At 38.8% G+C, this 15020-nt stretch overlaps 2 protein-coding genes, 1 long non-coding RNA gene and 1 other non-coding gene across 4 annotated transcripts; 2 read left to right on the forward strand and 2 right to left on the reverse strand.

Annotated features, from left to right (window-relative positions):
• The first annotated feature begins 1893 nt into the window (after nucleotides 1–1893).
• On the forward strand, nucleotides 1894–3730 carry LOC125580716. The gene is made up of 2 exons (XR_007318461.1): nucleotides 1894–3008; nucleotides 3409–3730. It is a non-coding gene; the product is annotated as an uncharacterized LOC125580716 (long non-coding RNA).
• Nucleotides 3731–4839: 1109 nt separating this feature from the next.
• Nucleotides 4840–6541, reverse strand: LOC106396668 (shikimate O-hydroxycinnamoyltransferase-like). Its single transcript, XM_013837129.3, has 2 exons — nucleotides 6078–6541; nucleotides 4840–5929 (listed from the first exon to the last, which is right to left on the reverse strand). The coding sequence occupies exons 1-2, from the start codon at nucleotides 6483–6485 to the stop codon at nucleotides 5051–5053; spliced, it is 1287 nt and encodes a 428-aa protein (XP_013692583.2). The 5' UTR covers nucleotides 6486–6541; the 3' UTR covers nucleotides 4840–5050.
• Nucleotides 6542–6874: 333 nt separating this feature from the next.
• On the reverse strand, nucleotides 6875–6982 carry LOC125581171. The gene has a single exon (XR_007318880.1). It is a non-coding gene; the product is annotated as a small nucleolar RNA Z279/snoR105/snoR108 (small nucleolar RNA).
• Nucleotides 6983–9558: 2576 nt separating this feature from the next.
• Nucleotides 9559–11057, forward strand: LOC106393162. The gene is made up of 3 exons (XM_013833894.2): nucleotides 9559–9607; nucleotides 9831–10759; nucleotides 10989–11057. Exons 1-3 carry the CDS (start codon nucleotides 9559–9561, stop codon nucleotides 11055–11057), a joined length of 1047 nt encoding a protein of 348 aa, XP_013689348.2.
• Nucleotides 11058–15020: the final 3963 nt, after the last annotated feature.

Genomic DNA, 15020 nt, shown 5'->3' on the forward strand with positions numbered 1-15020 from the left:
GTCATGTGACACCCCTTAATTCACTATAAATATTTATATGTTCACAAATACATTAAAAATCAGTACTAGCTGGTAAAATTTCCCTATGTACATAGTCTAACCCAGGTTAGATATATTCTTGGGTCCGCCACTGAAAGCAATGATGAGAAGCAATGAGAATTCTCCTTGTATGTAAAGAACTTTGAAGTTTGGCTGAATAACAAAGCCACTTTGGCTGATGATGACCATCTAAACTTTAGTATGAATGAAAAGTCGTGAAAGCAACAAAACTTTCTTTGAATTTCACAAGAAAAGAAACACAGTTTTGTACTAAAAAACAATTGTGTTTTATCGTGACCATCTAAGCATTTACTACCATTAATGCAATTACATAATCCTTGATTAGAGTGTGGATTGCTTTATGCAGCAAATCTAAATTCTATATGGGTCAACCTACTTATCTCAAAGTAATCCAAGTACGTAAACAATGACAAAATGTTGGTGCTTGAGAAGATCCCAGGAAGTAAGAATCCGACAGACATGCTGATGAAGGTCGTACAGTATGATAAGTTGAAGTTGTGTGCAAACTCAGTTGGCTTGTCTGAGTAACAAGATGGGAAGACCTACTACACTGATCAGATGTGAAGACATATTGAAATCAGTCTTCAAGCGGGGATTTTTAGTTACGTCACGTGTTTCACAATAACGGTGGAGTTGAACGGTGAGAGAAAAGAAACAAAAGTTAAATTCAGAGGTGCTTGCTTGTGTCTTTTGTCAACAATTACGTCCACCAACTCCTCGAGCTTCGCCTGTAAATATACAAGAATGTACGAGATTGTACAAGCTTCCCGTATATCAATGAATTGGTAGAAAAATCTGCCGATCAAGAGATTGGACTGTAAGAAGAGCGTAAGCAAGCTAAGAGCGTGCATGCCACAACTATGAAAAGACTTGGGAAACCTGGAGTGCAGCAACCGCAATACTATTAAACAATGGTGTGAAACCTGAGACTATATGTTTTCGGTGTGGAAAGAAGCACCCCGGGGGGGGGGGGGGGTGTTGGCAGGGTGTGTGTTCGGTGCAAGCAGCTAGGACACCTTAAGAAATATTTCCTACTTATAAAACAATCTGAGACTATATGTTTTCACTGTGGACGACGTCAAGTCCATGTAGCAAAAGACTGTGGAGTTCATGTGACGAGGGTAGCAGATGAAATATTACCACCACCACCACCACCTAAGAGACAAGCACTAGAATCAAGGGTATTTCTTGTTTGTAATTAAGAATGAGCTGAGACGATCGCAAGTATGTATTTATGTATAACTTTTTGCATTAAAATTTTGATAAGTTGAAGTACTATGCACCTAAGTCTAGTAGTGTAGTCCTAGCGTGTTTTTTTCGGGGTTAGTAATGGGTGGAGGAGTAACTTCCCACGCCCCCACTAGAACAAACATATAGTTTTGTGAGTCTAAAATTATTAAGCTGTCGAACCTTCAAAAAATTCTCAAAATTGGAGGCCAGAAGAAGAATCGAGACAGTCGCGCCAGAGCAATGACAACTACGTGAGTCTAGAGACGTGCCAATGATAATGAGATCTTAGAGACAGAGGCGTCAGGTCTTAATGGATTGTGCCAGAAAATGTGTCCAAATTCTTCGATAAAAGAGGAAGATTGTACTTAATGGAATAAGGAATATGACATGGATCTTTACTACCGCGGCGTGGAATACCATTGGTAGTATACACAAACACATATGGAAGTTGCGATGATTTTTGGCAAGTTGCACCTGTGTGACACGTCAGTACAAGAGGATAACCATGGACTGGAATTTTTGGACCTGTTACACGCTTCAATTCAGGAACCGAGTGACTGTTGCAGGTGAAGAAGATGCATATATAGGACGAGATGTGGAAGAATGTTGTTTGATGGATTTCATAGTGCAGGCATATTAGTCGATAAAGGTGGAATGGTGAATCTAGTGTTAATTACTGCAAGAGTTGCATGTGCCATAATGGAAATGAAACATGGTAACTATGTATTGTTGTTGGTATGCCAAGGACATGATCTGATAAACATATGTTGCGTGCAAATGTATTTGGATGATAAGAAAAGTAGTTAAGGTATCTACCATTGATTGATACTGTTTACAATAATAGCTACCACTCGAGTATTAGAGAATGTTGGAAACCCTTATGCTTAACCAAAGTAGGGAAGAACTTGAATATAAAGCTGAAAGCGACCCAATAAACATCTAAGCAAGTGGAATTGCTTGATGTGGAGCCGAAGTAAACACATCACCATCGAATGATAGTAATGACAAGTGATGTATGGATTTAGAATATGCATAGGGATGCATGTTTTTTGAGGATGAGACATTTTTTATGAATTGATTTGGATTATAAGTTACAGGTGTTGGGTTATGGTACTTGAGATCGTTTGATTGTGAGAGGATGGATGTTGTGTCATGTCGGTTGGAATTCCACAACGAATCTCTGAGTTCGCAATGTGCATGTGCAGTATATCGTAAGGTTGTCATAGGACATGAGTTGCTTGTTTAAAAGCCATCATTAGATGGGTGTCATAGTTTATTAATGGTCAACAGACGTGTTGAGTTTGTAAACTGCAAAGAAACATTAGTTAATGGGACAATGACGTGTGGACTGTCTTAGTTCGATGGGAAAGTGATGTGATTTCAAATGTCGTTTGGATAACAATAAGGATCAGTAACCCAAGTTAGTTATGGGAGCCAGTGTATCACCAAGTGCCGATTTGTTTTTGAAAAAGCAATGCACCATAGTGCCGAATTGAATCCAAAGAGGAATTCTCTGTAAGTGGAGGAGAATTGCAACATGGCTAGCCCACTAGAGAATTAAAGCCCAAAAGAGAAACCCCTAAGATTTTCCTCCTTCTCCTTTTATCATCAGAGAAAACAGAGCTAAGCCGTGCAGATATTCCGAGCCGTCAAGACCTAAACCCTAGCCGCCACCGTTGGTGTCTCCGATCTGCCACCGCAAGCCCGCCTTCGCGCTTGTAAGCCTTCGAACTACATGTCATTCTTCTTCTTCTTAGAGATATTTCACTGGGTGTTACAAGTGTGATCCTAATCATGTTTCCTATCTTCTGTTGAGTGTGAGAGTGCAGATCTGTGGTTATGTTGTTGCATTCTTCTTCTTCTTCTGTGTGAGGACCCGGTTGTGAACTTCTCTCATGTTGTGTAATACCTCATGGAGTTAATCATTTGTTAATGTTGACCAAGATCTAGTTGATAATTTGTGTTGATGTGATGAAAGACATGTTGATTGTTATCAGATGAAAAGCACATAGAACGTGGTAGGCTGTTAAAGGATAACCAGTTGTGTGATAATACTGAAAGTTGATAACATTTTAGGGCATCATGACGCCGTTGATGAGACTTGAGGTTATTTTGTAGTGTGAAGGGTGCTGGTTGGGCGAACGCCGGTTGGGTGGAGAGTGATGAAGCCGGGTGTCCAGGCGGTTGGCTTGGGTACACTTGTGGATTAGAGAGTCTAGGAAATCTTGTTTGATGCATTATAGGCGATATTAACTTATGATTTGTTCTTGTTGTATTATGTGATCTGAGATGAGTTCATAGGTTCATATACTTACTAAGTAAACCGAATTACTCGCCCCTCATTCTTTAAAGTCCCGTTGTGGTGTCAATGCTTTTGGGAAGACACATGTTTTATTTCAAAATTTTCGTTGAGCTTTGGTAAGACTTTAGTATTGTTTTATATTTGGTTTTTAATTGAAATTAAGTTCATGGTAAGACAGTTTGGTAAGAAATAAAAGAAGTACTGAGCTTGAACATTCAAGTGTTGTTAATGTTAAAGTAAGATCATACGGATTGGGCCGTTACAATCTCCCTCTGGCCAATCAGTCAAAAACTTGTATAAGAAATTCCGAATGATGATGATTATTGGATCCAATACTGGATTATCCATTAAACCAAAAACTTCTTGCTCTATGTTACATAGCTTGACGTCTTCCTCTTCTTCTTTAAGTTACTAGACCTGCAAAAGCAAACAATGATGCTTTTTACTTCTTGTGTGATTCTCACATTCGGCCTCCACAGTGTCTGACTAGTCTTCTGATATTCTTTTTGTTATATTTTGTTTTTTAGGAGCAGTTTTCAGTTTAACAACACCACAACAGAATAAGATAGAGTGAAAGAAAAGAAAAATATTGATTGAAGAATTCTTATGGCGAGTTGTATAATTGTTTTACAATTTTATTTTATGTTGATTCATCTTCATCATGTTTTTTGTGGTGTTTATTGGTTTGTAAGCTTTTATATTGTACCTGTTTAGGCACATTGTATCTTCGGTGGAGTAAAAAAAAATTAATGAATAATATTATAATTAATTTATTTACTGATATAACTTTATCGATTGATATTAATTATGTATATACAATATTAATATTAAATTAATAATAGTAACTAATATAATTATTAAAACCATTTTAAATTAATATTAATTTTTATTTCAGTTACTAATAAATAATATAATTAATAACATCATTTTGAAAAATTGATGTAAATTTTAGCATCATTTCTTTTTATCAACATCATCATTTTTAAAAAGTGATATATACTGACAAAATTATTTACATCATTTGCATCATCACTTTCAAAGTGATTTATTTAAGTGAAACAAATTATTTGCATTATCACTTTTAAAGTGATTTATCTAAGTGAAACAAAATTATTTACATCATTTGTAACTAATACAAATATATAAAATAAATGATGAATCTTTTTTTTTGCAGTGTCTTGAGGTAGGGTTGGACCCGCCTCCAACACTTATTTTCCTTCTCATTATTTTAGATTATCTAACACAAATACCAAAATAAGTGTAACACTAACATGTCACATACATATAAAATAAACACAAAGCAAAAAGGTCATACATGACCGATCCAAATGTTAAAGACCACCACAAGTACAACTTATGTGGACGTAACTTATTGTACTCTTAAAAAAACGTGATGCTTATCTCAGCAGGAGGAGTTTCCATACTGGGGGAAAAGGAGGAATCTTCTTTTGCCGCTTGTCATATCTCGTACAAATACTTCTCAAACAATTTCATGTGTTCAGTTCGGAGAGCAATGAACAAGGATAAGCTGCCATCATTCGTGGGACTTGGTAGCACAAACGACAAACCCTCGAATGCAATTACACTAGGTCCCATAAATACGGGACGTCCCCAACCAAAGTCTGCATCGTAAATGGGTAATCTGACCCAGCTTGTGATTCCCAAATTTGGACAATTGTAGGTATGTGCACCACGGATTAGGGCTGACAGATCAGGTTGCATCTCCAGGTAGTCGAGAGCGGACCTCAGATACTCATCGTCCATGCGAGCCAAAACATCATGAATCAGTCCAGCAACATACGATGTTGGCTTTGACAGAAGATCCCCTGCAGCGGCCAATGGTGTGGCAGTAAATACGACGTTGCCAAGGTAACCAGGGGGCAGCTGCGGGCGCAGTCTTGACCGTCCATCAGTCGCAATGTACAGTTTGGTCACTTGATCGTCTGGAAACGCGCGAGCCTTCGTGACTGATCTCCACACATGAGCTGCCAACGTCTCGTACGAGCTGTAGCTTACTGGGTTGCCATCCTCCTTGGCTTTAGCCTTGAGAGCAACAAGAAGGTCGCGGGATAATTTGAAGATGGAGACGGTGGTATTGTCAGGATGGAGAGGGATCTTCATGGAGGGAGAAGGTTGGTATTCAACATGATGGAAAGTGGGGTGAGGTGGTTCTCTAGCGCGGAGGAGGGTACGATCGATGAAAGGAGGAAGGGTAAGGTCAAGACCGCGAGCCATATCAGACCAGGAATTGATGAAATGGATACTAGATAAACCATCACTGACATGGTGTTGAATGCCAACACCAAGGGAAACTCCACCACATTTAAAAAAGGTCACCTACAAGGGGATGAAGATGGAGAGTGAAGCTAGACAAAAGGAGCCAACAGTTGTTTGTTCACGATTAAAAGGGAAGTAAATCGACATTACTAAAACTCACATAGCACAAAAAAAAAGAAAAAAGAAGACATATAAAAGGGAAGCTGACCTGTAAAACGAGAAGCGGGAATGTATGAATGCCAGGGGAGTAATCAACATGGGGAACAAGCTTGCTGAGATTGACGGAGGGAGCAAAGTCTCCTAAATCATCGATGACGGAGGGAGTATCGGCGACGATGAAGAGAGCACCCGCGGCGTTGCAGTCGATCTCGATACGACCATTTTCGTCCCTCCTCAAGCTGCCAGCAAAGGGGTAGAAAGGGACCAGGGCCTTGGCGAGGGCTTCCTTCAAGACCTGGGGGTCGAAGAAATTGGAGGCACCGTTGGATCTGTAGAAGTAGACGCTGGAGCTGTGGTACCTGGCAATGATGAGGTCGACGTTGGAGTTCCATAGGTAAGTGGATGGGGTCTCGGCCGCGGGGCGGACCATGGCGGCATTGCGGATGTTAATTTTCATAGTTTTGGTTGATGGATTTGAATACAATACACTACAGATGGTGTGGAAATATGAATAAATAAATGTGTACTTTTTATAGTATTCCTTCACTAGGGTTTTGACCCACGTGGGTTTGTTTTCTGTATTCAATATATCTATTCCTTCACCCACCCTCTTTATTTTTCCATCTATATTACCAACTCCCCCATAATGCCACATTCATTTGCTTGTCTCACTTTCATGTTGGTTGTAAACAATTTAATAGCAGAACATCGATTATGGACCTTTTAAGAAACACGGGTTTTGACCGACGTGGGTTTGTTTCCTATATTTTTATTTTATTTATATTAATTTAGTTTTTTTTTTTTTGTAAATGATTTTTTTTATAAAAGAAAGTTTGAAACAAAAGAGGAATCAAGATGATATGAAAACTGGAGCGCCCAATTGTCGTAAAAAGGTTTGAGCGGAATGCTCTTCACGCAATAAAGTATGCGGGATTAAAGCCAACCTCACATCCCCTTTAAACCTGAAGGATCATTACTTTAGTTTTTTTGTTAAGTGCCTTCTCTCGACTGTAATACGTAATTGTATTGTTCATCTTAATGAAAGCAAGAAGTTATTACAAAAATGTATTGTTTATTGCCTGATTGAAACTTTTTTATTTAGTTATATCTTTTTTTTTTGTGTCTTATTTCATCTTTAATTTAGTCATATTTTCCCCATTATCCTAGTTATTTTTTTTTTACTATTTTTGTGTCTCTTTAGTCAAATTTTAGTAAATATCGTTTTTCATGTTGGTTTTAACTTACATTTTTACTTCAAAATGTCTAGTGATGATTTATAAATTTAAATATATTAGATATTATTTAGTAATTTATAGACTTGGAAGAGAAAATTACATGGTTTTTAATTAAACTGAAAACTAAATAGACTTAATTTGTACCCTTTTCTGGATTTTTTTCATTTATGTATAAAATATGTTTTGAAAAGTAGTAAATACATATATGCAATGAGTAATAAGTTTATAGCTATAACTTGTAGCCTTTTCCATTTTGTTACCACATCTTTCCTCTTCAATGAGATTTTAGGGGGTTGTAAAGCTTAATGTTTTCAAGATGCTTTAAATCAACTTGTATCTTCTTTTTTTGGTAAAAATGTAAAAATATTATTACCATTTTTTTTTGACAGAAGAACAAAGAAAACAAATATCAGAGAAAATAAGTAAAAACTTAAACACAGACCCGATCTTACTCAAAACAAGGACAGGCACAACAAACCGTAGCCGCAATCCAGGGGCCTCAACTAATCCGCACAACCGCTTGCCGCAAAAAGAAGAGCCACAGTTATAACGAGAGTTGGAACCGGTAATTTTGACGTCTCCGATAATCCGTTCTTTATGATTGGCTCGACCAAGAACAGCTCTAAGTAAACTACCAAAGCATCCGCCACCACAAGCTACAACAGAGGCCTAGTAACAAGAAGGAGCATTTATTCGGATGCAAAAGCCACCAAGTAGCAACGCGCCAAGGACCTATACAAAACTTTTAGCCTTTTCCATTTTAGTCAATGCAATCCTCGATTCAGACTGTTGCAGGTCGAGATGATAGAAAAGTGCATAAATGATTATTTTTGAACTTATTAATAGAAGAGTGCATACACGCTGTTTTATAAATATATACATTTCTTCTATTTTTATAAATATGTACATTTCTTCTATTTTATACGTAATATTATTAAAGAAACATATAAATTTTCATTCTAATATCTATAGTATACTATTCAGTTTAAAATTTGAATTATTGAAGTTAGATATGTGTTTTAGCAGAAAAAAGGGTTAGATATGTGTTTGATAATACTTTTACTTACATATATGAATGAAAATAATGATAGGCTTCATCTGTAAATTAGTTTTCTTTAGCTGAACCCATTATTTAAATGAGTTACTAGGTGTTTTCCTGCACCATGTGCAGTAATTGTTTTTTTTAAAATCTAACTTATATTTAAAAATAATTTTTATTAAATATCATAAATTTTACTATTTTCTTACTAATATTTAATATAAATTTGATATATATTAAATCAATTTATATAAAACTAATAAAAATGATATAAAATTGTATAATTATCAAAAATTTGGTCTAAACAATATTTATAAAATTTGTAGATATATAAGAAACTAATGATCTTACGATTAGATATTTAAATTTTTAAAAAACTATAGAAATTTTTGAAAGATTTAGTAATACAAATTGTATAATTATACAAAAATAATCATATTTCAAAATTTGAAATGTTGTATATGAATATATTTATTTTATAGATGTATGAGCTATTACCATATTTTAAAAAAGTTTACCAAAAAGAAATATCAATATTGAATGTAATATATGAATTATTACCATATTCTAATAAGTTTGTCAAAAATATAAATCAACATTAAATGAATTTATCCATATCATATTTTTCTGGAAGCCATGTCATCAATTTCAGTAGCCATGTCATATTTGTTTTGTGAAACTGATTGCAGAGAAGACATGTGGTAAAATCACTTCGCAAATATAGTCTAGGGGATTTAGGTGAATAACCTAAAACTATTCATAAATTAATTAGGGAAGTGGATATGCACGCTGTTATGAATTCATATTCCCGTTGATACCCCTACGACAAGTAGTGAAGTGAAGCTTTACATGAGTTATTAACAGATATGGTAACATTGTGACAGATATGGTAACATTGTGTGATTTTATTACATGGGAGAGCACTTAGTGCTACTGAGGCACTTTTTCACGGTTGAAGACTCTGCTGCCCTTCCAAAAGCGTAACCAAGCCTGGTATTTGGGTAATTACGCTTTCACTATCTAGTAGGGCTGGTTAGTCATTTGAAATTCGAAAATAATAGGGGTGATGAGTGTGGACGCGAACCGAAAGTTAATTTAGTTTTTGTATTTACCCTCGGGCCCGGGTTTTTTTATTCCGGGATTGTGGTTTTTTTACACTGTTTCGTCTGTAAAAGTAAAATGCGAAGCCGAGGACGGAGAAAGGCTACGACTTGGTTTCTCGGCGGCGGGCGGTGTAAATGTGTTCCGAAATCTAGATGGCGATGTCGGCGCGAAATAAGAGGGTTGGAAAGTCGGCGGGGAAAGGTTAGTTTTGTTATAAGCCGCCACTTCGATTTAAGGGATTAGGGTTGTTGATTTAAGACGTTTTCGTAGATTTTCAGATTGTTACGGACTCTTGTTACTAATAGGCGAATTTGTGTTCATGGGTTTGGTCCTTTTGTTTAATTAAAGGGTGTTTCGATGTGGCAGTTTTTTTGCATCTTCTAACCGTGTGGTCTATGTCGTTTGCTTTTTGGTCTTATTGTAGAGATTGCACATCCAACAGAGGTGGTGGGGAATCAGAGGTTACCATCTCGTTTATTTGCGACTGACAGATATCCGAGCAAACGCTTCAATTTGAATGCTTCCCTGGAGTACCTTCTACTGATTAGGGATGTGTTAGAAGGGGCCGATGAAATGGAGAGGCTGCTTGGGTCTTGCTTCGGAGTTCTATTTAGGTTGCAAGTGAGGAGGTGTGCTTTCTCTGCGAAGTTAGTACACGGGTTGCTAACGAGGCAGCTTGTAACAAAGAAAAGGTTAGAGTTGTGGCCTGTCTTTGGAGGTGACCCTTTGAGATTTTCATTGGCCGAATTTGGGCATGTGACGGGTCTTCCTTGTGGAGAGTTTGAAGAGGGGTATGTGGTTGATGACAAGGCACGACCAACTAAAGGAGATTATGTTTTCTCGGACAGGCTTTTTGGTGGAGGGAGACGTGATATAACCATCGCAGAAGTGGCTGCAATGGTTGCATGTGATAAGGAGATGCCACTTGTTAGGAAGCTGAAGTTGTGTTTGATAATCATAGTTGATGGAGTTTTGCTGGCTACAAATCAGATACCGAAGCCGTCTGTGAAGCATGTGAAGCGGCTTGAGAAGCTCGATAAATTCCTTTCATTTCAGTGGGGGCGGGAGTCTTTTTGGTGGACTATTAGCAGCATGATACCTCCGGTTAAGATGATTGGTAAATGCGACGACCCGAATGGTGTATTTTGTAGGAAGCTTCGCCTGGAGACCAAAGTCCTGGCCGGGTTCCCTTGGGCACTGCAGCTGTGGGCATTTGAAGCGATACTAGCCTTACTTGCTCGCCTATGGCCGGGAAACGACGAGCAGACATTGCTGACTTATGACGGGGACAAGCTTCCTCAACACACGGGGCTGGGCTTGGTGGATGTGCTAGACGCTGAGCATGACCCAAAGGTTAGTGCAGAGTTAAACCTTTTTGGTTGGTTGCTCTTTCGTTGATGTTGGATAACCTTTGTTAATTGCACGTCTGTACGAACGAAAACGAAGTACAAATTGGATAGTATGTAGTAGCGTGTGTACGAAATAATTGGATAACATGCGAGTTTGTACATATGTACTTATCTCTATTTAGTGTATTTTATGGACAACTATGTTTAATGGATGTATGTTTGATTGGTTACAGCTAACGGTGCAGCCGATGTATAAACCTTGGAAGGATAAAGAGGACGGTTGGGGGGAGTTTGACAGTTAGATATTCGATAGAAAAGTGGCTTACATGGTCGGCTTAGTGAAGACTGGGCACAAATTCAGCAGAGGCGAGTGGGTGGGTGGTGACGCGGACGAGCCAATGTACGATCACGAAGAAGCAACAAAGGACAAGAAGAGGAAGCAATATAGGGGCCCAAGCAGAGAAGAAGAAGGTCATACACTGAAGCAACGAAGGCTAAGCAGATTCTTCAGCAAGAAAGTGGCTGGCGGAGGACATGATGTTGAGGAATTGCATGCGAAAGTGAAAAAAATAAGCCAAGCGTTTGCAAGTTTGGAGAAGGTAGTTGTTAAGCAGGCTAGGGTGTTGAAGAAACTCTTAGCGAAAAGGAAATGAAAGTTTTCTAACCAAAAATTGAGTGGTGTCGGATAGAAGAGGAGGGAGGCCGTCTGTGTAGGCACTGGTCGAAAACAGTTGTTTGAAGGAAGCCCGCCTGCAGATTCTGATAGTAGCAGCGATGAGGATGGACCCGACCATATGAATGAGAGTGCTCCCGGGCAGGATGGCATAGGGCTGGAGGGGATGGAACCGGAATTGGTGACAGAACCGTCTGGCAAGATGGATGTTGTTCCTTTAGAAGCGGAAAACACCAGGGGTGTTGACAAAGAGGGTACAATGGTCTTCTTTGGCAGCGGGAGTAACACTTTCTACGTGACTGAAGATGAGGTATGGAATAACAAAGCCTTAGGTGGGGAGGGAGTTGTAGCAAATGCTCACCCACTGTCATATGTTAAGCAGAATGATGATGTTGGGTCCTTAAGAGGAAATGAAGGGGATGGTGTAGCTAGTGGCACTGAAGTGGTAAGTTGATTGTTTTTAAGGTCATGGTTGGAGTGTTTTTCCTTTTAATTATGTGTGTTTTTTTTGGGTAGGATTTTGGTGAACTAAATAAACTCGTGGATTAATCACACGGGATGCTTTGGTTTCTTCCCCCGATAAGAAGGTGAGTTGGGTTATTTGGTTAGGGGTTTACTTGTAGATAGAGATGTAAGTGCAATAACTGTGTTTGTAGGTGTGTGAGGACCATGCATCAGGAGAAGAGCATGAATCTATGGAGGAGACGGCTGCAAAAGTTAAGGGAGATGTTGGAGAAACGGAGGTTGAGAAGGTAAAAATAGTTGTTTTGGTTGTACATGTTGACATGATTGTGTACATGTGTGCGAAGAAGAATGGGGAACATATGGTGGATGATTAAATGACGTTTGTGTACATGTGATGCATGTGACAATCAATCAGGACAAGGATGAAGCCGTAGAGAAGGAAGCTGATGTGAAGGGACGTCATGAGGAGAAGGAGGATGATGTAAGTGAACTTATGATGTTTATATGTGTACAATATGAGGGAGTTGAACTTTTTTTGCGGTGGGTTAAATTTGCTTAGGGCCACGCGTTACAGGTTATTGAAGAATCTGGTGGGAGCGAAGGATTAGAAAATGAAGCTGATGAGGAGAAGGGAGATGTTGCGGAAAAAACATGCGAGGTATGCATAACTCTTTTTGTGTTGTAAAGTTTATTGGCTATACATGTGTGCAAAGTTGTTTACTTTGCATAATGGACACAATGAATAGTTGTACATGTGGATAAGGTCAAATACTTGTACATGTGTACACTGGGAGGTATATGTTGCTGAGCTTTAACTGAAATGTCTTTGGGTGTTGTTATGTTGAAGGTGACTGCAGCTGATGGGGTTAAAGGTGGGAGCGAGGATGAGAGTGATGAGAGTGATGAGGAGAAGATGTTGGCAAGAGAGGAAACTATGGTGGAGTTAAGTGATTCTTCTCCATGCCCACGGAGCGAGAAACATAAGCCAGTTGAGAGGGAAGCGGACTTAGCGGCCATTTTGTTGGCTAAGGAACAATTTACAATGGATAAACTCGTTCCGGAGGTGGAGGATCCTGATTATGCTTTCTTCGAAAGTGTCTTGGTTGCGAATCCTAAAGTGTATGCAACATATCTTTCTGATTTGAAAGTGGTAGGATGTGGCTAATTTGTCTGTGTCTTCTTGCAGGCTCCATCTCAATGCTGGGAACTACAATCTGGATAATCAGTTTTTTCCTGGACTTGGCGGCTCTTTGGAAATGGGTGTCAACAGAGGTATATTATTCTTGTAGCGGTTATTTGTGAAATATTTGGTAAACATGATTTTGTTGATTTGTTGCAGTATATGGAAGCATTGGTCGACTACGTGGGGCAAAGACATGACGAAAGGCTGAAACAGAGGCGATGCCTTTTCCTTAAGCCATGGTTTGTAGCCCATCTTCAAGGAAAAGCGCGGTCTTTCAATGCTGCAAAGTTCAACAAAGGAAGGGTGGTTGGTGATGGTAGGCTGTCATCTTTCTTAAAAAAGGAAGGAAAGAAATGGGGAGAGGATGTGGACACGTTGTACACTCCTATGATTTGGGATGGGAACCATTGGGTTGGGCTGTGCATAAGTTTGACTAATTGGAGGGTCCTGGTGCTGGATCCTAACCCCAAACTGAAGGATATGGCAGCAGTGTGTGGTTTGTTGGATTCAGTAGCACAGATGTTTCCGTATTTGGTGGAGAAGGTATGTCCACCACCAACAGAAGGGGTGAACTGTTTGGAACCTTTCATAGTGGAAAGAATGGGGGGGGGGAGTTACGAGAACAGGCGGAGTGGTGATTGTGGGCCTGTTGCTATAAAGTTCATGGAGCTCCATGTTTTAGGAAACCGGATGGGTTGACGGATGATCTAGTGGACCTGATGAGGAAGCAGTTTGCCATGGACTTGTACAAGGACTGGGTTGTGTCGCTATACATGGGGGATGAGATGAACTGAAAAGCTTGGTTTGTGTTGTGGTTTTATGCAGTACGGATTGTTGTAGGTTTTATTTTGTGTTTTTTGGTTGTATGATATGGACGTGTAAGTGTACGTGTTGGATTTATATAATTATGTTGGATTTATATAATTATGATATGGATGTTGGATTTATATGATTTTGGTGGATTAAGCTAATTATGTTGGAATTGTATGGACGTGTAGGTGTTTGTACAGATGTGCATTTACATTGATTGCACATGTGGATAAAGTTTAGACAGCTAAACCCTATGCAGTTTGTACTAGCTATCTGATCGAGGTACTTAGTTTGGCTTATGGTTCGGCGAAGTGTTCCTTGCTAATCTAAATTTGAGAAGCTCCTTGTAATAGCAGACAAATTCAATAGCAGACCAACATGCCTTTACATTGGTTGTACATGTGGATGAAGTTTAGATAGCTAAAGGTGCACATGAATATGAATAATAGGGTAGCTTGTTTGGGCTGGTACGTTCTAGGTTGTACATTTATTAACAGGTGCAAGGATGTTGGATTTATATGATTTTGTTGGATTTAGGTAATTATGTTGGAATTGTATGGATGTGTAGGTGTTTGTATAGATGTGCTTTTACATTGATTGTACATGTGGATAAAGTTTAGACAGCTAAACCCTATGCAGTTTGTAGTAGCTATCTAATCGAGGTAATTAGTTTGGCTTAGGGTTCGGCCTAGTGTTCCTTACTAATCTAAATTTGAGAAGCTCCTTGTAATAGCAGACAAGTTCAGTAGCAGACCAATGTGTCTTTACATTGGTTGTACATGTGGATTAAGTTTAGACAGCTAAAGGTGCACATGAATATGGATAATATGGTTTGGGCTGGTACATTCTGGATTGTAGATTTATTAACTGGTGTAAGTGCTTATGCAGGTTATCCAGATGGATACTAGGGTAACTGGTATGTGTGTACATGTTGTAGATATCCAGGTGGACATGAGATCATGTTGGGGTGTAGACCCTGCATGAACAAATTAATGCACGGACTAGAAGAAAAATAGTGAAAGTTGTAGCCATCGCAAAACACCCAATACATGTTCAATTGTTATTACATGCCATAAAACCAAAAACACAAAAAGGATTCTATTTGGGGGGGTGAATGCGCTATCCAAAAGGTAA

The sequence above is a fragment of the Brassica napus genome, chromosome C1 (assembly GCF_020379485.1).
Source record: "Brassica napus cultivar Da-Ae chromosome C1, Da-Ae, whole genome shotgun sequence".
Taxonomy (NCBI): Eukaryota; Viridiplantae; Streptophyta; class Magnoliopsida; order Brassicales; family Brassicaceae; genus Brassica; species Brassica napus.